The following is a 26,270-nucleotide window of genomic DNA, read 5'->3' on the forward strand; positions in this document are numbered from 1 at the left end:
AGTTCTTGAAAGGGCATTTAAAAAGTGATCAGATTTTGAGATTCAGACTTTGTACAGATTTCCAAGCATATTATATTTTAGTCAGGGTGGAGCAATTTAAATCCAGGTGATTCAGGTAAATTTAAAAGTTCCATCGTAGCTTGAAATTATGTTGCTATTACAACTTTAGACTAGTTCCCCATATAATTTTAGATACCCACTGGTAACATGGAAAAGAATATCTCTGAATTTTCCAAAACTGTCATGAGCTGAACAACATCTAATTACTTCTGGGAGAAACCCACTTCCATATATCCAAAATCAAGTGTTCATTCCTGTGTGAAGTGGCATTTGATAAACCCCCACATGCTAGAAAATGACCCGTCATACACTAACATCTAATTGTAGTTGAGTTCTCAGGCTTGAACATTTCAATAGCTTCAGCTGTTGAACATGAATTCCTTCTCTAGAATCAAGTTCTGTTTCTACTAGTTCCTATATTTGAAGGAACTCCTCAGCAAACCTTTCAGAATATTGTTAGCTTATAGCAAATGATCGGCATCCTCTTTTTAATTTAACTGTTTGTTTCTCTCTAAGTACCTCACCATATTAATCGCCCGTGAATTAAACAGTGTTTCAATCTTAACCTATGACCAAGAAGCAGGCTTGCGGTTTAACTAACGAGCATGTGTCTGTGCCTCTCCTGTGGTCATTTTTATTCTAGCATGGAGTTACAAGTTCTTGGTTACCTAAAAATTTGTTTCAGGATTAATCTTCAAAAGCATTCCACTTTCTTACTTGAGACATGAAAAATATACAGCTGTATTTGGCAGGTGCAAAGTGGCTGTTGCAAAAGAAGTTAATCATGTAGGCTCTGATCCCACAAATGGGTTCATGGAGGTCTCATTGGTATCAGTGGGACTTTGTGCCATCTCAGGGGCTCACCCACATACATTACATCACCGGACCAAGGGCAGGGAATAGATAATGTGATTTGTTTCCCTTAAAAGTCTTTAGGCAGTAACTTCTGGAATATATACAGAAAGCCATGCATACTGTGACAAAATTCCTCCTCTGCCTTGGTGGGTCCTGCGCTTATTGGCTGATTTTTCTCCCCTCAGAGGTTCATGGCAGCCCTCAGTGTGGCCACTTTCATGGCTCAAATCTGCCATTCACTCAGTTAGTCTCCACACTGGCCAGTGTGGGGGAAAAGGAAGAACAACAATCCCTGCAGTCTCTGCTGATCCACCTAGTGGATCAGGGAACAGGCCAGAGACCTTCCCCTCTGGTGGAACCCACAGTCCAGTTCAACTCCTCCAGTATCAAGTAGGGAGTTGGGGGGGGGGGGGGGTTGAGGGATGGGGGGACCCCAGGCCCGCCCTCTACTCCGGGTTCCAGCCCAGGGCCCTGTGGATTGCAGCTGTCTACAGTGGCTCCTGTAACAGCTGCGTGACAGCTACAACTCCCTGGGCTACTTCCCCATGGCCTCCTCCCAACACCTTCTTTATTCTCACCACAGGACCTTCCTCCTGATGTCTGATAATGCTTGTACTTCTCAGTCTTCCAGTAGTACGCCTTCTCACTCTCAGCTTCTTGCGCCTAGCTCCTCGCATGCACCACAAACTGAAGTGAGCTCCTTTTAAAACCCAGGTGCCTTGATTAGCCTTCCTGAATTGAATCTAGCCGCTTCTGCCTGTTCTAATCAGCCTGTCTGCCTTAATTGTTTCCAGAAAGTTCCTGATTGTTCTGGAACCATCCGTTACCTTACCCAGGGAAAAGGGATCTAATTAACCTGGGGCTAATATATCTGCCTTCTATCACTCTCCTGTAGCACCCGCCCACTTTCCGGATCCCAATAGGATTACTCTCCTGTAGCCATCTGGCCTGACCCTGTCACAATACCTATACTAATTTTCTTTCAAAACTTTCTCAGCTATATTAGCTGTATTCATCACAAAACTAGTCCCACGTGTATCTTATTTTTTATTAGCGATTGCAGTTGATATCGCTAGTCACTTATATTAATGTATTACAGATAAACGGCTCCCTTCTTGGAAGTTATTGTAGTACATACAGTTAGACTTGTGAATGCTGTGCTACCTGTCTATACTCATATGCACGTAGTTCTGAAGATGGTTAAGGTCTGTCTATATGACGGATATTTATACCGATGTAATGACACTGGTTGGTTGTATATTGATTCAGCACTGGAGGTTTTCACTAGCATAGATATCCATTAAGCAACACTATTATAAATATTTCAAGTGTAGTCCGGTTCAGTCTCCTCCTTTTTAAAATACTTCAAGGTGCCTAGCCACTAACTCAGTTGGAGAACTGGCTAAATCATGTTAATGATAGGATAGGCCCATAGAACTTACTTGGTTTAGATGGATATATTAAATGATGCTCCTTAATAGGAAACCATGTAAATAGAAAGTCTATAGATAATTAGGAAGGCAGATCGCTAATGTGAATGTCTCTTGCTTTTTAAGAGGCAAAATGAGAAGGGAAGAACTAGCAACATGTAAACAAAAATCTGAAAAAGCTTTAAAGAAATCGGTGCTAAATGACTTTATGCACCTTAACTTTGGTACAATTTATAAAATCTCTGCAGATATATTAACTTTCACAAAATACAGCTTGACTGTGCTAACTAGTTGCCTGACAACTCTGAAGAGCTCTGAGTAAGCTCAAACTTCTCTCACCAGCAGAAGTTTATTCAATAAAAGATACTACCTCACCCACCTTGTCTGTCAGTCTGTTAGAATTCTTTTTACATATGACTGCCACTACTGCGTCAGAGTACTACTGATCCCTAAGTCCTACCCCAGGCTGCACAAATTTCTTAAAATTGGGCAGTTGGCTTTCATGGACCACCTTCCCTCCAGCCAGGCATCTCAGGGCTGACATTCTTATGAGTCATAAAAATCAGTATGGACAAGGATTTTCTTTAAATTTAATATAGTTTAGCATCTGGAAACTCAACCACCATGGAACCAGGTGCTCTCCAGATCACCAGCGAGTGTTTTACAGAAAACAGCTCAGGATCCTCAGTCCTTTGTAAACCAAATCTAATGTGCTTTTTGGGACTTGTGTTTCACTTGAATGGTTAAGAGCTTCTGGCTCTCTCCAGGATACTTGCCTCTGTCTCATGCTGTTGTATGCTCTGACTTCAGCTCCTAACTGTCTACATAGGGCATCTCAAGATTTGTATAATTTTAGTTCAAATCATAGCAATTTGTGGGCTACGGTAAGAGCATTGTGGTACTGAATGAGACTGTTTGAGTGAGTCCAGAAGGCATCTGCCACACACTGCCTGTCTTGCTGAATGCAGTTTGGTTTTTGGCGCTCCCCTCCCACGAGAGAAGGTATTGAAGGAAACTAAATGTTTCCTAGTACCAAGCGCACAGTATCAGGTGGCTGCCACTAAGCTGGTGGTGTTCAATACCTAACCTGTAGGCTGGATCTGATCCACTTAATGTGTTATGAGCCATGTGATGGATTCAGCAGAATCTGGGCTTTTGGAAGAAGGTGGTTGACTTGGCATACCAATGGACCAGAATTCTACAGCTGCTATTTTCACTAGAATTGAAGCACCAGAAGTCTTTCCCTTTCCTTTCAGCTAAAAGACGTTTGGAACTACACTACTGCACAGTAACCAGAAGAGTGAGGTAGCTTGATTGAGGTGCAAGATAATTTTGGAGGGGGAAAAAAATTACAGTACTAGAACCCTGCAGATACAGAGGAAACACTTTATAACTTCAGAAATGTTGTACTAAAATTTCATTTGTTTTTAAATTTTCCATGACTTGTTTTAATGTCTAGTACTTGCAGCATAAAATTCTCACTACTATATAATTTTTAGAGGACAGACCAACACTGGGACTGCTTGGAACTGAATAATGTGGTATAGTTGTAGCTGTGTCAATCCCAGAATATTAGCAAGATAAAGTGGGTGAGATAATCTTTTATTGGACCGTATCTCCACTGCTACAGTGATCAACACCTCCCATAACACACCTTTCAAGATCCATGGATCCTACACATGCCTATCACAACATTTGGTGTACCTCATCTCATGCACTAAACACTCCAATAGCAACTATGTGGATGAAACCAGACAATCTGACTACACTTTTGAATGAACTCACATGGGAAAATAAGATGAAAACACCTTATCGCCTCTGGATGAATGCTTCTTACAAAGGGATCATTCTATCACACTATCCTGTCCTCAAAAGAAACCTGCACACGCTTTCAAAAGATGAGCCTGGGAGCTTAAATTCATTACTCTGCAAGACACCACTGTCCATGTTCAGTCCATGATTTGTAGATTTATGGCTTATTACAACAATCTGTAACCCACTAGCCCCTACTTTTTGCCCTAGGACTGCAGACTTTGCCCTTTTAACTGCCCACTGGATGTTGAACGGTGCCTTTGCAATATATGTTAACTATTTATGCTAAACAATCTGTTTCATCTTGCATTTTGCTGTGTATTTGGGAGTACCTTTCCCAGATCTGAAGAAGAGCTCTCTGTGGCTCGAAAGTTTGTCTCTCTCACCAACAGAAGTTTGTCCAAAGATGATATCTCCCCCACTTTGTCTCTCAAAACTGAATAAAGAATTTCAGAAATATTAAGTAAAATCCTTCTAAGGGGACACAACTTCAGCTGAATCATGAACAGCACTTTTAGAGTGCTTTTAATTAAGCAAGCCCTGTTTAAAAAAACTTGGAATAAATGAAACCAGTGTGGTACCGCTGCTATTTTTTTCTTAAAACTTAAGATTACTACTTGAACTGACACTGAATTAAACACCTTGAATTTTCCTTTAGATATCTGAGGAAAATTGCTTTTAATAGGATTACATGGAAGTAACATTACTGAAACTTATGAAGTGGCTTACTTTCAGTTAAAGGGTTATCTTTTCAAAGCTGTATTGAACACACTTACTACAAGGAAAGTTGATGCAGTTTGTGGCTGTAAAAGCAGTCACTTGGAATGACAAGCAGTGCCTTGCTTTTTGCTGAATTCTAGTTGAACTGAATTTTGGTAATGTAACTAGCTCAGTGAACACTCAGATGGGTTTATTTTCCTGAGCCAGAGTAACACAAGCTATTTTGAATCCTAGCTAGTTTTACTGTTTAGGTAGATTAAAGTAAAAGTAATATTAGCTGAAGATATAGTAACTCTGACAGATCTCAAGGGGTTTAAATAATTTTCCAATATGCAACATCTATTACAGGATTAAGAATCAGTGTGGATCTTTGTTTACTCAGTACAGTCTGCTAAGAAATCACTTGTTGAGGTGCTTTGGGTAGAGGAGGAATACAGCAGGATGACTTTTAAATTACCAATTTTAATCATGCCTTAAATTGGCAAGCGGGAAACCATAATGTAGATAATTCACTTCTAATTTTGTTTTTGTGCTCCAGTTCTTTCCCTAATGAGTTGATTTGTCATTTGGTTATTAAAACACTAGAACATTAAATTTGGTACTACTTTTTGCTAACCAGGGGACACATTAGCTATACCTTTGTTTAAGCAATTAAAGCTTAAAATATATTTAGTCAGATTTAATTTTTAGTTGTTTAGAAAACGGTTAACTTTTCTCATGACTTGTATCATTTAGGTAGAAAAATTTTTAAATGCACAAGAATGGCTTTTTATTAAATAAAACTACCTTAAATGTGCTGGACACAAATAAAGTTATTGAAACGTGTCGCATTTAAAACTAAAGAGCAAAACATTATCTGTAGTCTCTCGTTTTTGATTGCAATGTCTTTCAAGACATTTTACTAGTAGATATCATCCTCACACCTTGTTTTCCCCTTCCAATCCATGAATTGGAATAAAAATAAACTTTTTTTTTCTTTTCCCAACTCCCAGTTGGTTTCTCACCTTTGTATGAGCTTGTCATTGAATTGAACTAGTTGAATAAATTGAAAGGAAACATGTTCTGCACCAGCAGGAGAGATTACTGTTGTCAAAAACTGGTTTAAAACTGCAACAAACTCTGTTTCCCAGGTATTTAACTACCGTCTTCCACCAATTCCATGCTTTGACTTTAATTAAAACTTTGACAGTAAATTGATTAAATAAAAACAGTGAATTGAAATGACTAATACATTATAGTAGGGCTGTCAAGGGATTTAAAAAAAAAATCTGTAATTGCACGATTAAATCACGCTGTTAAACAATAGAATACCATATATTTAAATGTTTGGCTATTTTCTACACTTTCAAATATATTTCAATTACAACACAATAGGAATAGTACAGTGCTCGATATATTTCTGATCACAAATATTTGCAGTGTAAAAAACAAGGAGAAATTGTATTTTTCAATTCAGCTAATACAAATACTGTAGTGCAATCTTTATCATGAAAGTTGAACTTACAAATGTAGAATATATACAAAAAAAACTTATTTTTAATGCAATGTAAAACTTTTTAGAGCTTGCAAGCCCGCTCAGTCCTATTACTTGTTCAGCCAATTGCTCAGACAAATAAGTTTGTTTACATTTGCAGGAGATAATGCTGCCTGCTTCTTGTTCAGTGTCACCTGAAAGTGAGAACAGGCATTCACACAGCAGTGTTGTAGTTGGTGTTGCAAGATATTTACATACCAGATGTGCTAAAGGTTCATGTATCGCTTCAGCCACCATACCAGAGGCCATGCGTCCCTGCTGATTACCGGTTCTGCTCGAGAACCATCCAAAGCAGTGCGGAACGATGCATGTTCATTTAATCCTGAGTCAAATGCCGCTAGCAGAGGGTTGATTTTCTTTTTTGGTGGTTCGGGTTCTGTAGTTTCTGCATCAGTGTGTTGCTCTTTTAAGACTTCTGAAAACATGCTCTACAACTTGTCCCTCTCAGATTTTTGGAAGGCACTTCAGATTCTTAAGCCTTGGGTTGAGTGCTGTAGCTATCTTTAGAAACTCACATTGGTACCTTTGCTTTTTGTCAGATCTGCGGTGAAAGTCGTCTTAAAACAAACATAGACTGCTATAACATGAAATATATGCAGAATGCGGGTAAAACAGAGTCAAAGACATACAAATTCTCCCCCAAGGAGTTCAGTCACAAATTTAATTAATGCATTATTTCTTCTTCGAGTGCTTGCTCATATCTATTCCAGTTAGGTGTGTGCATGCACTGTGTGTATGGCTGTTGGAAACTCTTCCCTAGCAGCTACCCATCAGGCCGGCTGTGGAGCCCTTTGGAGTGGGGCTGGTATGGCGCTCTACATACGCCCCCACCATTCATTTCCTTCTTACTACCAGTGACGGTTGTTGGAACAGTGGTCTCTTGCTTACAAGTGTCCCACTAATCCCTGGCTCTTCTGCTAATCTCTGTATATAGTTACCCATTGTTAGTTAATAGTTCTTACTTAGTTGTAGTCTTTAGTGGTTGCGCAGGCTTCCCCTCCAACAGGTGCCTGTGGGGCATGCCATCCCAGGGCTTCAAACCCTGTAGTTCCTGCACTAAGCCTATGCCCACGGGCGACCCCCCCCCCCCAACTCTCCACTCTCTGTTTAGAAGCCCATCATTGGACAAGTGCAAGGTCTGCAAGGTTTTCAAGCCTTGCACCAGGAAAGAGAGGGACATTTGCCTAAAGCAACTCCTTTTGGAGTCAGCTCCTGTCCACAGCAGAACCCGGCCCTGAGCACCTCGGTGCGGAGCGCTCCTCCTGCGGTGCTGTCTGCAGTGCTGAGAAAGGACTTGGCACACCAACCCAGGAGCCGCCAGTGCCCCAGGCCACAGAAGTCTTCTCCCCGGCACCACTCTCAGTCACTGGCTGCCCGTAAGAAACAGGCCAAGGGGAAGTACCCCACCCACCCACAGCGGCCTGCCACGGACACTACACCCCTGGAAAGGGACGGTGCAGGGAATGGGCCTATGGCCGACAGACCCTCAGGCCGGGCATAATTGTCACGGGCTCCTGTCTCCCCAAGAAGCCCTGCTCTCCTGGACTCACTGTGGCTGCATGTGGGGGAAGTTACGATGTCCTCCACTCTGGACACCTTTGAAGCCGCTAGGGGGCTTATGGAGATGACTGCACCCAAGTCTCCAACTACGTGGCCTCCACTCCCTCGAGGCACAGCACTGTCCAGAGGCAAGCCTGCCATGTTCATCCCGTTTGCCCCCTGCTCTGGGTCCCAGCACCGCTCCTGTGCCCCGCACCGGTCTGACTCGCGACTCCAGTCTGACTCGCGGCACTGGTCTTGCAGCCCCGATCATCGGAGCCACTCCCGCTCGAGGTGATCGTCGGTGGATTGGTTGTGGTCCTGCTAGAGGTCCAGGTCCCGCTCTGTGACCTCGCAGCACCGCTCTCAACACCTGCCTCAGCCTGCACCTTCCAGTGTTGCTGCCTGCTCCCAGCACCGCTCTACATCGCAGCACCGCTCCACATCCTGCTGTCGCTCCCTGCAGCGGCACTACCCTGCACTGTGCCACCGCTCAACATCGAAACCCCCGCTACCCCTCACAGTATCCAATCCAGTCCGTTGGAGGAGGATGCCTTTCTGGTGCAGTCTCACACTGTTTCCCCTTGGTCGTCCTGCTCGAGATCCCCCTCCCTCCAATCAGGCAGGGCATCATGGGCGTCTGAGGCACCCAGATCAGGGCCAGGGAGCCTAAGGCAGGACTATTTAGCACCCCAGTGGCAATTCTGGATGCCTTGGGTATACCATCAGGCCCAGGGTGCCCGCCCTTCGCCTTCACATTTGGGATCTTCGCCTCCCAGAGGCGACCTTCAGCCACTCACCCCAGGAACCTTCACAAAACCCAGACCCAGCCCCACATCCGCCTGTGGAGGCTACCCCCAGTGGCCATAAGGACCTGGTCCCTGAGGATCCAGAGGCCACCACGGAACCGGTCTTGCCGGTGGCTTCCTTTTTGCCATCCCCTGATGAGGCGGTGGCAGGCACTTCCATGTCTGGACCACCACCCATGGACTACAGGGCCCTGCAGGAGCTCCTCCGACAGGTGGCCCTCAATATGAACCTCCAGATGAAGGAAGTGGTCAAAGAGGAGGACCCTATGGTGGACATCCTGGCACCAGAGGGGCCACCCTGGGGTGGCCTTACCCCTTATAAAGACTATTCAGTCCAACTCCAAAACTATTTGTCAAACACCTGCCTCCATTCCCCCTACGGCCAAGGGGGCTGAGCATAAATACTTTGTTCCCACTAATGGATATGACTGTCTCTTCACCCACCCTCCCCCATGCTCTCCTGTGGTAGAGGCGGTGAATGAAAGAGAGACAAGGTCAGCAGGCCCCCATGCCCAAATCAAGAGATGCTAAACTGCTTGATTTGTTTGGAAGGGAAATTTACTCCACAGGGCGCGCATCTCTCTCTCTCGCGCTAATCAACTTGCAGTCCTGAGTAGATAAAACTATAACCTGTGGTCCTTGATCTTTAAATTTAAAGAGCTTCTCCCCTTTGAGTCACGAGCAGAGTTGGGGGGGGCCATTGCTGAAGAGGGATAAGCTGTTGTCCGGACTTCCCTCCAAGGCTCCCTGGATGCCATGGACTCGGCAGCACGTACTGTGGCATCCAGGATTGCAGTGAGGCACTCTTGGCTCCAATCCTCTGGTCTTCCCCTGGAAGTTCAGCAGACCATACAGGACCTTCCCTTTGATGGCCAGGGCCAATTTGCTGTACAAACAAATCCAGACTGCATAGCCTAAAGGACTCCCGGAACACACAGTCCCTCGGCATGCACATTCCAGCGGCCCAAAGGAAGCCCTTTAAACCGCAGTCCACCCAGCAGCGGTCTTTTTTCCCCCCCTAGGCCTAGGCAGGACTTCTCCCATAAGAGAAGCAGATACAATTGACGCAAGCTGTCGCGTCTTCCCTCTGGGCAGGGCCAGGGGCAATCCAAACCCTTCCCTAGACCCAGGATATGAAGGACGCTTATTTTCACATATCTATCACCCTGGCTCACAGACAGTTCCTCAGTTTGTGGTGAACAAGGTGCATTATCAGTTCACAGCCCTCCCATTCAGGCTGTGCACAGCACCTCACATCTTCACCAAATGCATGGCGGTTGTAGCAGTTTTTCTCTGCCGCCAACACGTGCATGTCTACCCATACCTGGACGACTGGCTCCTTCGAGGCCATTCCTGTCAGCAGGTAGAATCACAGGTGCAACTAGACATGTTCAAATGATTAGGTATCCTTCTCCATGTCGTCAAATCCGTGCTGACCCCCAGCTCAAAGGATAGAGTTCATCAGAGCAGTTCTGGATGCAACTCAAGCAAGAGCGGTCCTGCCAGAGACTAGTCAACTGGCCTTCTCACACATAATCTGCACCCTTTGCAGCTTCCCCACCACCACGGCAAGGCAGTGTCTCAGGCTGCTAGGCCATATGGCATCCTGCACTTACGTGGTTCAACACACCAGGTTACAACTCAGGTTACAAGCGTGGCTTGCGTCTGTGTATCGCCCAGGCCATGACAGCCTAGACATGGTGCTGACCATCCCTCAGCACACCTTCGATTTCCTACAGTGGTGGCTGGATCCCTGCACTGTGGGCACCACGGTTCCATTTCACTCACCCCAACCCACTTGACTTTGGTCACAGACGTGTCCACATTGGGCTGGGGAGCGCATCTCGAAAACCTGACAACTCAGGGCTTATGGCAGGTAGAGGAACTGGCTCTAGGTATCAACATCAAAGAACTCAGGGCAAGCCGCCTCACCTGCCAAGCCTTTCTGTCTCACTTGCAGGGCCACTGCATAGCGGTATTGATGGACCATACCACTGCCATGTTTTTATGTAAACAGGCAAGGCGGAGCCTGATCTGTCAGGAAGCCCTCCTACTGTGGGAATTTTGTCTAGCCCACTCCATCCTTCTCCAGGCCTCATGCCTGTTGGGCGTTCAGAACGTGCTGGCAGACAGCCTGAGCAGACATTTCCTCACTCACGAGTGGTCGATTCACCCTGATATCATCCATTCCATCTTCTGCAGTTGGGGGTTTCCCTGAATCGACCTGTTTGCCACACAGGCCAACAGGAAGTGCCCAACCTTTTGCTCCTTCAGGAGCCACAGTCCAGGCTTGATCACATATGCATTCATGATTCCATAGGCCGATCAGCTGCTATATGCCTTTCTGCTATTCCTGCTTATCAGCAAGGTGCTTCTCAAAGTCCACAGGGACAAGGTGGATGTCATTCTGGTGGCCCCAGCTTGGCCTCACCAGTGCTGGTACCCCCCCTCATGGATTTGTCAGTCCAGTCACCGATATGGCTACCTCTCACTCCCAACCTCATTACACAGAACCGTGGTCGCCTCCTTCACCCAGACCTTCAGTCTCTTCATCCCATGGTCTGGAGAATCTATGGCTGAACCAGGAAGATCTCGACTGTTTGGATCCGGTGAGACAGGTGCTTCTGTAGAGCTGCAAGCTATCTACTAGAGCCACATACAGGGTGAAATGGAAGTGGTTCTCTAACTGGTGCACCCAAAGGCAGGTGCTCCCGTTCCAGGCTCCCATCCCTTGTATCCTGGACTATCTTCTGTACCTGAAAGACTAGCGTCTGGCATTTGGTGTTCTCAAGGTCCGCCTCGCGGCCATCTCGGCTTTTCACCCAGGCAATTCTGGGCGTTTGGTGTTCGCACACCCCATCATGGGATGTTTCCTGTAAGGAAAAGATACATTTCTCTTCTCTCCTTCCCCCAACCCCCCCCATGAAGCCCCATCCCGGCCTGGGACCTTAACCTGGTCCTCTCCCGCCTCCTGGGCCTTCCCTTCAAGCTGTTAACCACCAGAAAGGGAGCCTTCCAAGAGAGGCAGAGGAATGAACAAGAAGCTATCACCTCAGCACGACGCGTGTTTGAACTATTGTAGGAGCAGGATTTTATATTTGTACTGTAAGAATTAATGTATGTCTTGATTTCATCCTGCTAGCCCTCCCCATTTGAATAACAGAAAGGAATGACCCTCTGGTTCTATGAGATTGTTTTCCCATATGCATTACAATTAGGACCTGTTTATAAAGTTTAGTTAATGAGAGACAGGATTTTTTATTGTCTTGTTAATTAGATTAAAGGAATGTCGAAGGCCTGAACACAATATAAACTGTTTCTGACCACAAGATTTAGTGAAATTTAATTTCTGTCTTCTCTGTGACAGACACTGTGAATGGGGAATGCATGCATCAGGAAAAGATAAGGTGTGAAGGCCATTGTTCTAGCCAGATGGTCAAGGAAGGAGGAGTGAAGAGACTTCATGACACCAGAAAATCATCAATGCGCATCCATAATGGAGGAAGGGCAGATTGACCCTGAGGGGAAGGCTGGCACCCCTAAAGTGAAAGACAATTGATTAAATTGAAACCAGGACAGGATGACCCTCTCAAAGGTGTTTTGAAATGTTAACACCAATCAAAGAGTAACCGGTCAGAAACTGATTCAGCAAAATCCATAGACTTCAACAGAAGAAAAAAAACTATAAGAAGAGGGTGCTTGGCCATGAGACTTCGGGTTCATCTTGCCACACTCCAGGAATATCGGATCGTGACCAACAGAGCCCTGCTCCCTTCTGCGACCAATCTGGCCGGCCACTAGATTGATCCAGACTCTGGACCGGTAACTATAAACATCAACTGGCAGGACTGTGTGTGTGATTGAAAAGCATATGCTAACTGTTGTATTTACAATAAACACGGCATTTTGTCTTATCCCTCTTATAAGATCCTATTGGTATTTTATTAGTGTAACACTACGGGCCCTCACCTCCTGAGCCTCTGTACACTATCTTTCATAAAGACCAGGTACAGCTTAGAGTAGACCTCATCCAGCTTTCCTCCCCAAGGTGGTGTCCTGTTTCCATATTAGCCAGGACATCTTCCTACCAGTCTTCTATCCAAAACCACACAACAGCCCTCACGAACAACAGCTGCACTTGCTGGATGTCAGGAGAGCACTCACCTTCTATATCAACTTCACAAGTCCATTCCGCAAAACAACCCAGTTGTTCGTTGTTATGGCGGAGCGGATGAAAGGTTTGCCAGTCTCTTCCCAGCGGATCTCCTCCCGGATTATGGCATGTATCCGTGCTTGTTATGACTTGACGAAGGTTCCTCCTCCTGCCATCACACCTCACTCCACGAGGGTGCAGGCCTCATCAACAGCCTTCATGGCCCATGTACCTCTCCAGGAGACCTGTAGGGCTGCAACATGGTCTTCAGTGCATACTTTCACATCGCACTACGCCATTGTCCCACAATCTAGGGATGATGCTGCCTTCGGCAGAGCGGTACTTCGGTCAGCAATACGTTGACTCCGACCCCACCTTGGAGCTAAGGCTTGGAAGTCACCTAACTGGAATTGATATGAGCAAGCACACAAAGAAGAAAAAACAGTTATTCGCCCTTTTTGTAACTGTTGTTCTTTGAGATGTGTTGCTTATATCTATTTCATTCCCTCCATCTTCCCCTCTGTTGGAGTAGCCGGCAAGAAGGAACTGAAGGGGGGTTGGGCCAGCAGGGTCGAATATAGAGTGCCATACCAGCGCCACTCCAGGGGGCTCCACAGCTGGCCCAACAGGTAGCTGCTAGGGAAAAGTTTCCAATAGCCATGCGCGCACACCTAACTGGAATAGATATGAGCAACACACCTCGAAGAACAAGTTACAAAAAGGGTGAGTAACTTTTTTTTTTTTTTCCTCCCCTAACAAGCATCTTTAGCATGGAAGCATGTCCTCTGGAATGGTGGCCGAAGCATGAAGGGGCTTAAGAACGTTTAGGAGATCTGGCACGTAAATACCTTGCCATACCGGCTACAGCAGTGCTATGTGAACGTCTGTTCTTGCTTTCAGATGACGTAAATAAAAAGTGGGCAGCATTATCTCCGGTAAATGTAAACAAACTTGTTTTAGTGATTGGGTGAACAAGGACTGGGTGGACTTGTAGGCTCTAAATTTTTTTTGCGTCTTGTATTTTAGTGCAGTTATGTAACACAAAAATAGACATTGGTAAGTTGCACTTTCATGGTAGAGATTGCACAACAGTACTTGTATGAGGTGAATTGAAAAATACTATTTTTACAGTGCAAACATTTGTAATAAAAATATTAAGTGAGCAGTGTACGTCTTGTATTTTGTGTTTGTAATAGAAATCAATATATTTTAACAGTAGGAACACATCCAAAAATATGTAATAAATTTCTTGTGTTCTATTTAACAGTGCGATTAATCATGATTGATTTTTTTTGAGTTAATCACATGAGTTAACTGCGATTAATCAGCAGCCCTAGGTTATAGTAACATTAGGCTTTAATGTAGATTGTCAATTTGAGATTTAGTTCAGGTAGGTTTATTTAGCTAATTAAAATAGAGATTTAAAAAAGAATCGCTTTATTCACCCTGAACTACAAACAACCCCCTCCCCCTTCAAAAAACCCCCAACTATTTGGGAATATGAGGAAATTCAGTCTAAACGTTAAGTAGTTTGCTTTTTCCTGTTCTGCTCCTCTTTATAACCACTTAACTCCTGTTTCCACAGCTATGTCCATGCTACTCTCCCTGGTGCTCTAATAGCAAGAATTAAGGCTCATCTGAACTTGAGTTGAATAAAAACTAAACATACAAGAAATCCTTTGTGAGGAATAAGGACGAAGACATACAGTCGCCATTGTTATCACTCTTTTATATCTATTAGTACTAGTGATCAGAAGTAGTTCATTACTTTTACCTAGTCTGTGTGGAGGGGGAGGAGAGTAGCAGGAATGCTGGCTCAAAAGGGCAGTGATGGCTTTTTTGAGTGCTAATGCCAGTCATGCTCCTGATCTGCCGCTCATAGATTAGTTGACTTTTCTCTCTGGGAAACAGAGTGACTGTCCCTGGCAACAGTCTACAAAACTAATCCTGGATAGTTTGAGAACTTCTTGTGGCCCAGAAAAATAACTAGATAAAGGCTTCTTGTCTGCTACAAAAAACACTAGCTAACTGGCTCAAAGTGCAAGTGTGCTAACTCTCAGATAAAACTTTTTATCTACTTTGCCATAGTGCTTTAGGACTTTTATCTTCAGATTTTTTTTGTGGGGGAGAAAAGGGGGTAAACAATTTTGGTTCACTAAAGTTGACACACATACGTGGGAAAATGTTCAAATATAAAGGAAAGTTATCTTTACACATTTCCGGTCACTCTTTGACTATATTGATAACCCTTAAGAGGGGAATATGGTTCCCCCTAAGGAAGGGCAGTGAAGCTAAAAAAGTTTGATACATTTAACTCCATAGCCTGGGCAGGTGGAGACATGGCACCTAAGAATCATTTAACATTCTGTACCATGAAGCTGTTGTATAGCAATTCTGCAGTTTTGCAGGGTATAGCTTGCAGGTTGTTGCTCTAGTTGGCAAATATTGTTAACCTCATTTACTTCTAGTACTGGCTCACAGAAATTTAGAACTACTTTTAGCTAGTTACTCGAGCTATAAAATTATCCTTATCCAAGAGATGGTGTGGTCAGAAGTAGTAGATATGGCAAGTGGAAGAAGTCTGCTTACCCCCCTGAGGAAATTGAATCCATTGCATCATCAGGGTGCCTAGAAATACAGATGCCTTTCTGTCTTAACAGGTGCATTCAGTTTAACATGCTCTTATACTTGGCTCACCAGTGGGGGCGGGGAGGGGAAGATTCTTCTAGAGAATTCATTACATCTTAACCATTTAGTTCAATATACATCTTCCTTGGGCATGGCTACATTGGAAACTTCAAAGCACTGTTGCAGGAGTGCTTCCACGACAGTGCTTTTGAAGTGTGAGTGTGATAGTGCGCGAGTGCTGGGAGAGAGCACACCCAGCGCTCCTGGTATCCACCTCCACGAGGGAATTAGCTCCGAGCACTGGGAGCACGGCTCCCAGTGCTCAGAGCCTGTTTATAATAGCACTTTAAAGCGCTCTGACTTGTTGCACTCGGGGGTGATTTTTCACACCCCTGAGCCAGCAAGTTAGAGCGCTATAAAATGTAAGTGTAGCCAAGCCCTTTATCTTGGAAAGCACTTAGAAACAGAAACTTGCCAACTTAGTTATAGCAGCCACTGTAGCTATTCACTGAAACATTTGCAGTGAGTTTTGACCCACTGTCTCCATCTCCCCTTGCCTTTGTGTCTTTTGAAATGCTAATAAAGACTTCAGGAAAGGAAGAATCTTCTAAAGGGTAAATCTAATGTGGAACCTCACCTGTAAGGAAGCCTTTACCTCAGGGGTTCTCAAACTGTGGGTTGGGACCTCTCAGGGGGTTGCGAGGTTATTACATGGTGGGTTGCGAGCTGCCAGCTTCCACCCCAAACCCCACTTTGCCTCCAGCATTTATAATGGTGGTAAATATTTTTAAAAAATGTTTTTAATTTCTAAAGGGGGTTGCACTCAGACTTGCTGTGTGAAAGGGGTCACCAGTACAAAAGTTTGAGAACCACTGCTTTACACCAAAGAACAGTTCAACTTTCTACTGAAGTTCATCAATCACAGAAATGTAGGGCTGGAAGGGACCTTGAGAGGTCATCGTGTCCAGCCCCCTATGCTGAGACAAGACCAAATATACTTAGACCATATCCTCTTCATAATAGCCCTTAACGCATTTGTAGACTTATCAGATCTTCTGTCATCTTTTCTCAAGATTAAACATACTAAGTTTGTTTTACTTTCCTCATAGTCAGGTTTTTCTAAACCTTTAATTGTGGTTGCTCTCCTCTGGACTCTCCAATTTATCTACATTTTTCCTAAAGTGTGACACCCAGAACTGGGACCCAGTACTCCAACTGAGGCCTCACTCCTGTTAACATACCACAGAATATTAGCCTTTTTTGCACCTACATCACATCGTTGACTCGCACTTAGTTTGTGATCCATTATAACTCCTACATCCTTTTTAGCAGGACTACCACCTAGTCAGTTATTCCTCTGTTTGTAATAGTGCATTTGATTGCCCCCTTCCCCGCCCCCCCTCCTTAAGTGTAGAACTTTGCATTTGTCATTGTTGAATTTTATCTTGTTCACGTCAGGCCAATTCTCCTCCAATTGATCAAGACTGTTCTGAATTGTAATCCTGTCCTCTAAAGTGCTTGCAACTCATCAGCTTGATGTCGTCCACAAATGTTATAAGTATACTCTCCAGTCCATTATCCAAGTCCATTAATGAAAATACTAAATAATACTAGACCCAGGACAGACCCTTGCGGGACCACACTAGATACACACTCCCAATTTGACAGTAAACCATGAATGATAACGCTGAGCGTGGTCTTTTTCAACCAGTTGTACTAGTAATTTCATCTAGACCATGCTTCCCTAGCTTGAGACTGTCATGTAGGACTATAGTAAGGCTTTTTTAATAAAGTCAAGAAATGGTGCGTCTACTGCTTCCCCATATCCTCTAGGCCAATAACGCTGTTAAAGAAGGAAATTAGATTGATTTGGCATGATTTGTTTGTGGTAAATCCATGCTGGCTATTCCTTAAAATGCTATTACCATGTAGCAGCTTAAATTTGTTTAATAGTTTGTTCCAGTATCCATCCAGGTTCAAAGTTAGGCTGAATGGTTTATAATTCCTAGGTCCTCTTTGTTCTCTTTTTTTTTAAAAGACAGGTTCTGTGTTTGCACTTCTCCAGTCCTTTGGGACCTCACCCATCTTGCATGAATTCTCAAAGATAATTATGGTTCTAAGATTGCTTCAGTTAGTTCCTTAAGTACCATAGGGTGAATTTCTCAGACTCTGCAGATTTGAATACATTAACTTACTTAAATACTCCCCCTCCCCCCCACTTGAGTTTCTTCCCCTTTGTTGTTAATAGTAATTGTGTTAAGCATCTACTCACAACTGACTTTTGTAAAGGAAAAATGAGGCAAAATAGGCATTAAACACCTCTTTTCTTGATATTCATTACTGGCTCTCCTTCCCTGCTAAGTAGAGGACTACACTTTCTTCGTCTTTCTCTTAATGTATTTATAGACGCTCCTCTTATTGCTTTTTATGTCCCTTAGTAGGTGTAACTAATTTTGTGTCTTAAGGCTTGTCTACACTACAAATTAGGTTGACTTAAGTTAGGTCGACTTACAGCCACTGCAGCAATTATATTGGCTGTTGGTGTCCACATTACCCTCTCCTGCCAGTGGTGTACGTCCTTGCTAGGAGCACTTCCTGCGACTGAAGTGAGGCACTGAGAGCTGCGGGGGCTCAAAGCCACTGTTGGAAGACAGGATACTGGGCTAGATGGACCATTGGTCTGATCCAGGTTGGGCGTTCTTGTATTCTTATGGAAATCTTCTTCCCTCACTTTTCTTTGCATGGAAGGAAAGAATACTGATCCCACTCTTGTTTGGTCTTCCAGCATTTCGTATGCTCATACAAGATTACATTTCTGATATAGGATAAGTTTTTTATTTCTCTGACTCACTGGGAGTAGTCCAATGAGGGCAGTGTCCTAAGCCCTGCTTGTCTTAGGACCCTGTGAGACAGGCAGTTCCCCCTGCCCGCCAGGCCAGCCCCCCACCCCTGTGGGGGAGCTGCGTAGGGCCCCAGAATAACTAGGGACGTCCCTGGCCTAGAGAGTCAGCATTGTGTATGCCCAGTGGTGCCTATGGAACTTTTTTAACTTGAAGACTTAGATGCCGAGTTTAGGTGCCTACAGGGCTGGGTGGGAGTTTCGTGGATTGCAGTAGAGGCTAAAACTGGGATTTAGGCATCTAAATCTAAGCTTTAGGCACTTAAATGCCTTTGTAGCTCGGGGGCCATAGTTCCTAACTGGCGAGTTAACAAGACTCGCTTGCTAAATAAACCCATATGTTTAACCACTTCTGGTCTTAAAGAAACCTGGAGTAGCAAGCTTTCTTTTCTAAGCCCAACTTGTGGGTGCTCTTGATACAGATGAGTTCTTTACTAGAACCCCGAAGGCCTAATATGTCATTGCATTCTTTCTCTAATTGTAATCTCTCACAAAAAGTATTTGTTTTTGTTTCAAAAGGTAAACAAATTTTTTTTCCAATTACATTTTTACCCCTTTTTTGGCTGTCTGGATATTTTAGAAAACTGTGATAGTGAAAGATTATTTAAGTCTAAAATATTGACTTGCTGCTTTGAAAAGATTGGGAAAGTGTGAATTACGCGCAATAGAATGGTTGTCAGTAAGACTTCATTTCCCCACACTTAACTACACTGCCTCTGATACTATTATGTGGTTATGGTCTGCATTCTGTGTAGGAAATAACTGGAGTATACCAGATTTAAAAAATTTATTAAAGCTACTGTTAAAATTATATAATGAACAGACACTTTTCTCAACCTGTGTATCTGGGTATAGTGCTAGATTATCCACAAATACAAAGTTTGTTTTTAAAAGTCATGATACATATAGTACATAATCAGCAATAACTCAAATTTAGGTGAATACATTTAAGAGTACAGTTTAGATATTAGTATCCAAGTATTCGGGTACATCACTCATGGAAAAGTTGTAAGGAGACTTGATTGTGGAATGCAAAATATATCAATGAGTGAAGATTGTCCCTCATGCGGTAAGGCCCAAATCCTGCCAAGATGCACAAGTATAGTTTTTATGCCTGTGAGTAATCTCATTGGATGAAATCTTGGTCCCATTGAGCTTAAGGGTTTTTCTGTTCACTTCTAGCAAGAAAACTGTAAAACGAATGACCACATAGAAGTCATTTAATTAGTATTTTAAAAAATGCGTTACCATTTTCTATTCCATGGAATTATTGTGTTAAGAGGAAATTTTAGCAATATTTCTTAAAATGGAGCTTTGCAAAATAAAATCTACTTTTTTGACAGCTGGAAGATGGACATACTTTATTCGATTACAATGTTGGACTAAATGACATAGTTCAGCTTTTGATACGGACTGAGTCTGATGCTCCTACCAGTTCCTTGACTAATAAGGATGGAGAAGTCAACCCGTGTGCTGTTGCCAACTGTAAGAACAAAGTCAAGAGAACAACAGGGAGTGGATCGCCCAATCAGCCATCTACATCTGCTCGGTCATTTCTCATTGATCCTGGCATTGGATTGTATAAGGTATTTGCAAGTTTTGAAATCCTCTTGTTTTGTATTTCTAGGTTCAGTTCTATAGCTTATATAGACCCAGATCCTTGAAACACTCTTATGTGCTTAATGTTAAATTTGAAGTCAATGGGTCTATGCTCATGTTTAAGGTTAAGCATGTGTATAAGTATTAGGAGAATCAGGGCCAGTAATACTGTCTGGATTGTTTTAATTAGAGGTTTAATTTAGAGATTTATTTAAAGTATTTGGGTAAAAATGATGATCATATGCTTCAATTAAAAATATCTGCTACAGCATCCGGGTACAGCAGGTAACTTCATTATGATGGGATTTAGGTGTTTAGTTTATGATGTCTAAGGCTCTGATCAATATACTGAAGGCACATTCTTAAGGTTAGACATGTGTAAGTACCTTGCTGAACTGGGCCTAAAATAATAAGCCGTCTTACAAAAAAAGTGTTTAGATTTAAATTTGCACAGTAAGAGGTCAAATGTATTATTAAAAACTTGGTCTTTTTTCTCCTCATCTGGGCAGATCTAGTCTTGTTACAATGTAGATGGAAAAACTAGAAGTTACAGATTTCATGGTAGGCAGCCACTTTTCTGCTTTGTCCAGCTTCGGTCTACCTTGTGAGAAGTTTGAGAGCAGTCCTGTGTACAGGGTAGCGTTCAAGGCGATAGAAGAAAAGTGTTACATGTACCCGAGCTGAGTCTTACAGTTTGAGTTGCAAGTTGGAGAAACGTCTTCATGAAGCTCACTCTCTTGATATGAAGTCACTTTAATATGTCCTAGAAGTGGTTGTTACAATATCAGTGTAACAGACGGGAGATACTTTTTTTGGTCATACATCACTTGCACTGTCCAACAACATCCCATACAGTTGGCATTATTACACCACCTATTAGGAAGCAAGGAGGCAAAAAACCTGTCAACTATATCTGATGTAAACGACACCAGCTTTCCCACTTCCTATCCACTAACTTCCTTCCTTCCTTTCACTAGAAGCATAAAGCCTGTTCTTCAGCCCCTGTGCTCCCTTTTCACCTTTCATTAGGGCTGTGTCTACCCTACGGAGCTTTTAACGGCATGTCTGTGTTACAGCCGTGCTGCTAAAAGGGGCGCAGCATAGCTGCTGTTTGTCAGCTCTCCTGCTGACAAAAAAACTTCCACCCCCGCTGTTCACACTGGCACTTGTCATCGGCAGAACTTTTGTCTTTCAGAGTTGTTTAAACCCCCCCCCCCCCCCCCCCCCCCCCAACAAAAGTTTTGTCGTTCAGTTGCCAGTGTAGACGTAGCCAAGAAAAAGACAAAGGAAGATACCACAAATCAGAAAGAACATAGAAAAGATGGATTTCTCAAAGAAAAGTGCTAAAATAGGCACTTATCAATAGCCTTAAGAAATTGAGGTAGGGGCTTTAGAAAATAAAATAACTTAAACTCCTTTTTTTTAGAGTGAAAAGGAGAAGGCAAATTATCCTTCTTCTTGCCCAGAAAGGGACCACCTGATTGCTACATCTGCCTCAGTGAACCACCTCCAGGGAGGCAGTTAGAAAATTCTGCCGTCACGACGTTGTTGAGGACTGCCAAATCTTCTGTAAGATTGCCTTAAAGCACTTCAATTTTAGGATATACAGAAAAGTATTTAATATGTGGATACAGGTGTTGTATTCCTTGCAGTTTCTAGATGTCAGGTGCATTCTGTTGACTAGGGATCCTTCCCTAAACACTCCAATTAAATGGTGGTTATAAGATTTTATTCAAGCCAAAAATATAATTTAAAAAAATCCTGCTCAAGGGAAACCAGTGGAAAGGAATGTAAACTATGACATGCTTAGGTATAAGATGGCAAAAAGTATTTTTGTGTGTCTAGCTACTTGCTTTGTAAACATTGAGAAATACTTTATCTAGAAGTAGGAAGCCTGCAAGAGAATCATTGGATCTGCTAGACTGTCGGGTCATAAAGGGATAAATTGTAGAGGATTAAAAACATTGCAGAGAAGCTGAACTCATTGCATCAGTCTCTACAACAAAGGATGTATAGATGGCTGCTGTTCTCAGGTGACTAAAAAGAAGGTGCTCTCAAACTGTAGTATCCAAAGACAAGGTGTTATAAGCAAAGTGATGATTTAATTTGCAGCAAGTCACCAGGACCAAATGCTCAAGAGTTCTGAAGGACCTTAAGAATGAAGTAGCTTAGCTGCTAACAAAAATATACCTGTCATTAAAATCAGCAACTTTGCTGGAGGGTTTTTTAAAGTGCTAGGCGTGATGTTGAAAATTCCAGATCAGTGAACCTAACATCATTACCAGGTATAGTAGTTGAAATAATGTAAAACAGTTATTAAACACTTAGATTAAATATCATAGGGATAAACCAGTGTTACTTCTATACCTCTAACTGAATTCTTGAAGGAGGCAATAAAGATATAATTTACTTGGACTTTCCATGAACCTTTGGCAAAAATCCTTTTATAAGACTTTACGAAGGAAACTGAGTAGTTATTCTTTGAGTGATATCACTGTGGGTGTTCCACTGTAGGTGCAGCAGTGCCCCCTGCACCTGGGATTAGAGATCTTCACTAGCTGTGCCTGTTGGACTGCACATGTGCACCTCCCCTCTCTCGTGGTGTGCGTGGGATGTGTATATACAGTGCTGTGTGGTCCAGCCACCTCCAGTTCTTTCTCTACTGCCTTTGGCCTGGGACGGAATCCACTAGCAGAGCCTGCTTCTCCTATTCCCTCAGAAATATAGTGCCATACCTGATAGTATAGCTAGTTTTTCTTCATTCTCCTTCTAGCTGTATAAACATTTTTTTTTTTTTTTTAACTTTTTTATCTTTACAGTTCTCCTAGATTAGGTTTCTGTTTTCCCCACTTCCCAACTGGAAGCCTTTTCCCCTTCACTCTTATGCCCAGCTCTCCTGGGTTTAAGAAGTTCTTCTCATGCCGGGCTACCTTCTTGATAACGGATGGCCAGCCACAGTGTATCTGCTGTCTGGGAGAGGGACATGTCCCTCAAAAGTGATCCCACTGCCTCGACCTGAAACCCAGAGCCAGAACCTTAGATTGAAACCTCTCATGGAGAAATCACTACTTCGGCAAATCACTACACTAGACCTGGACTCTTCCACAGAGAGGCCCTCATGCTCTATCAGGTCATTTGTTGGCCCCTATTCTTCCACGCCCCGTCAAGAGAGTCCTCCTGTGAGCATGCGGATGACAAGAAATTGGCTTCTTCCTCCTCCTCCTCTCACTCTGAGGCGCAGCCCACCAGAACGCTTTCCCCAGCTAGGTTGGTGGCTTCAGCCTCATTTGACAGGGGACATGGCTCCAGGGCTCGTCTAAGTATCTTTGATGCTGACTTAAAGAAACTGTCTAAAGACCCTATCCAGGCAGACTGTCAGCCCTCAGTGCTGTTTCCCAGTTTTGAGGACTGAGGCGGCTCACTTACAGGAGCTACAGGACTAATTCCATTTCTGGCACCAATGAAGCCATCAGCACCGAGCAAGTCTTTGGCACCAGCTAAATCTGTGGTGTCATCTTCTGAAACTTCAGGAACATAGACCCTCTCTTCAGCACTGGGCATTACAACAGCACCGATGATGCTCCTTCCTCCTTCACAAGACTCTTTAGATAGGAGTGTCAGATACCAGAAGGTCTTTAGGCTGAGTCTCCGCTTCTTTGACTGGACCTCCTCCCGCTTCTACCCTCCTCTCTAGACTCTCAACATTCTTCCCTCTCTCCGCAGAGGATGGCACCTCACTTCCCCAGTGAGGAGGAGGACGAGGGCTCCATTGTTCCCTCTACTATTGGACAAATTGCACCTGGTTATCACTATATGACCCTCAATCCTGTCAGGGACTACCATGGATGCAGCCACATGTGCCACTCCACCAAACTGGCCATATTGGGACCCGTGGGCTATTTATGGGGCACAATTCAGGAACCCTCCCAGAGATTAAAGCTGGAGACCTACTGCTCTCCCTTCTCCATTGGTGTCTTGCCCTCAGGAAGTTGAGCCGCCACCAGTACCAACTGAGGAGGAAGATAAGGAAAAGCAGGCATCTCCAAATTTACATTTTTCTTCCTCCTCACCTGATAAGGTGGTTAGGTCTCCACCCCCTACATCTGCTGATGACTTCAGGCACTTTCAAGATCTGTTCCATAGGATTGCAGACTCCCTACACATGCTGCTGGAGGAAGTCAAAGTCCGGTAGCATAAACTGCTGGATATCCTCCACGCATCCTCTTCCGCAAAGATCACTCTACCAATCAGTGAAGCTCTTCTCGAACCTGCAAAGGTTCTGTGTCAGACCCTGGCTTCCATCCCTCTTACCTGCAAACACGCTGACAGAAAAATATTACATTCCAGCAAAGGATACTAAATGTTTATTTTCGCATCCCACCCCAAATTCTTTGGTAAGTGTGACGAAGGAGAGAGCAACTTTACCAATCTCGAGCTAGTCATCCAGACAGACTGGAAATGCCTGGACCTCTTTGGATGCAAGACGTACTCTTCAGTCACTCTACAGTTGAGGATTTCAAATTATGAAGCTCTCATGGCCAAGTATAATCTGAACTACTTGAAATTGGAAAAACTTGGCCATGATTTACCAGAGTCCAAAAAGGAGCAATTCTAGTCCTTGATAGTGGAGGGATACCACCTAGCCCGTACGGCCCTACAAGCCTCATTAGACTCTCCAATCACCGATCCATTGCGACTGCTATGGTCATGAGATTCTCATCATGGCTACACCTATCAGGCTTTCCTATGGAGGTACAAACCACGGTATAGGACTTACCATTCAAAGGCCAGAAACTATTCTGGGAGCACACAGAACTCATTGCACTCCCTCAAAGACACCCAAGCTACACTTTGTTCTCTCAGGAAAAACACGCCAGAACCAAAGAGACGCTTGGGGAAGTACCAACTCCACTGGTGATCCCGAACCCCTCAGTGACATTGACACCCAATGACGTTGACAAAAACCTCCTACTAAATGTAACCAACCCGCTTCTGAAGGGGCTACATCTCACTCACCCTGCATCAAAACAACTATTTTGAATGTGTGGTTGAGGCCCTGAGACGCCTTCCCTTGTTCAAGTCCTCTCTACCATCTCTGATGTTCCAACAGTTTCGCAACTGATTAGCTCCGTTTTTCCCGTCTTGGAGTCTCTTCACCTCATCACATGGGAGTAGCCACATTTGTGGTCAGACATGCAAGACTGACATGTGATGTCTTCATTCTGTATACCTCCCCCACAAACACAAACTTTTATCCATGCCAAGGTGAGTCAAGGATTCACTACTGTGATGGAAACAGCCCAACAACATCCTACCAATATCACCAACTATGATCCTAACCACCGATGCCTCCCTAATTGGTTGGGGAATGCATCTACACAAACATAGTGCAGAGCAGATGGTCTTCAACCGAATCCACCTTACACATCAACCTCTTAGAGCTACAAGTGGTCTGCAATACCTGCTGACATTTCCTATCTCTTCTCAAGCAGTATACCGTAAGAGTGGTGATGGACAATCTTGCCTTCATGTATTGTATCAACAGGCAGGGAGGAGTGAGGTCCCACATGTTATGCATGGAGACAATCAAACTGTGTGCAACTGGTTTATCCAGAACAGCATCTCTGTTTCAGCTGTGTACTTTCTGGGACATCAGAATACCACTGCAGACACACAAAGCAGGACATTCTCACACGATCACAAGTGGGAGGTGGATATGCGAGCATATTCAACCAATGGGGCCATCCCACCGTAGATCTTTTTGCCATTCAACACAACTCCTGCTGCCCTCAATTCCGTTCCAGAGTGGGATTGGGGTGCGGATTGCTGCGGGACGCATTCCTCATAACATGGGATGCACCTCTCCTATATGCCTTCCCTTCCTTCCCCCTCCTATTCCAAGTACTTTGCAAAATACAGATGGACTGAGCGCAGGTCATACTAATAGCTCCAACCTGGCCATGACAAGTCTGGTATACTTAACTTCCACACGTGATGGTATGCTGACTGACTTCTCTCCACCTAACACTGTGGCTCTTCTCACAGGACTTGGGACACATTCTCCATCCCAATCCAGATGCTCCCACTCAAAGCCTGGCTCCTCTTCTGGTGTCAGGAAATTAACCTTCTCAGATGCAGTCAACAGATACTTTTGAATAGCAGGTGTGACACAACAACCTCCCCCCCGCCACACACAAATGGATGAGATTTTTACTGCTGGTGCACCTCACAC

At 43.9% G+C, this 26,270-nt stretch overlaps 1 protein-coding gene across 6 annotated transcripts in view; it reads left to right on the forward strand.

Moving 5' to 3' along the window:
- Positions 1-26,270, forward strand: part of UHRF2 (ubiquitin like with PHD and ring finger domains 2) — a 176,340-nt gene that overhangs the window by 14,194 nt on the left and 135,876 nt on the right. For all 6 annotated transcript variants that reach the window (XM_037901917.2, XM_037901918.2, XM_037901916.2 and 3 more), the window contains exon 2: positions 19,783-20,025. In XM_037901917.2, the coding sequence (XP_037757845.1) occupies positions 19,783-20,025 (243 nt within the window). The remainder of the gene's footprint in view (positions 1-19,782; positions 20,026-26,270) is intronic.

The sequence above is a fragment of the Chelonia mydas genome, chromosome 5, assembly GCF_015237465.2.
Source record: "Chelonia mydas isolate rCheMyd1 chromosome 5, rCheMyd1.pri.v2, whole genome shotgun sequence".
In the NCBI taxonomy this organism is placed as follows: domain Eukaryota; kingdom Metazoa; phylum Chordata; order Testudines; family Cheloniidae; genus Chelonia; species Chelonia mydas.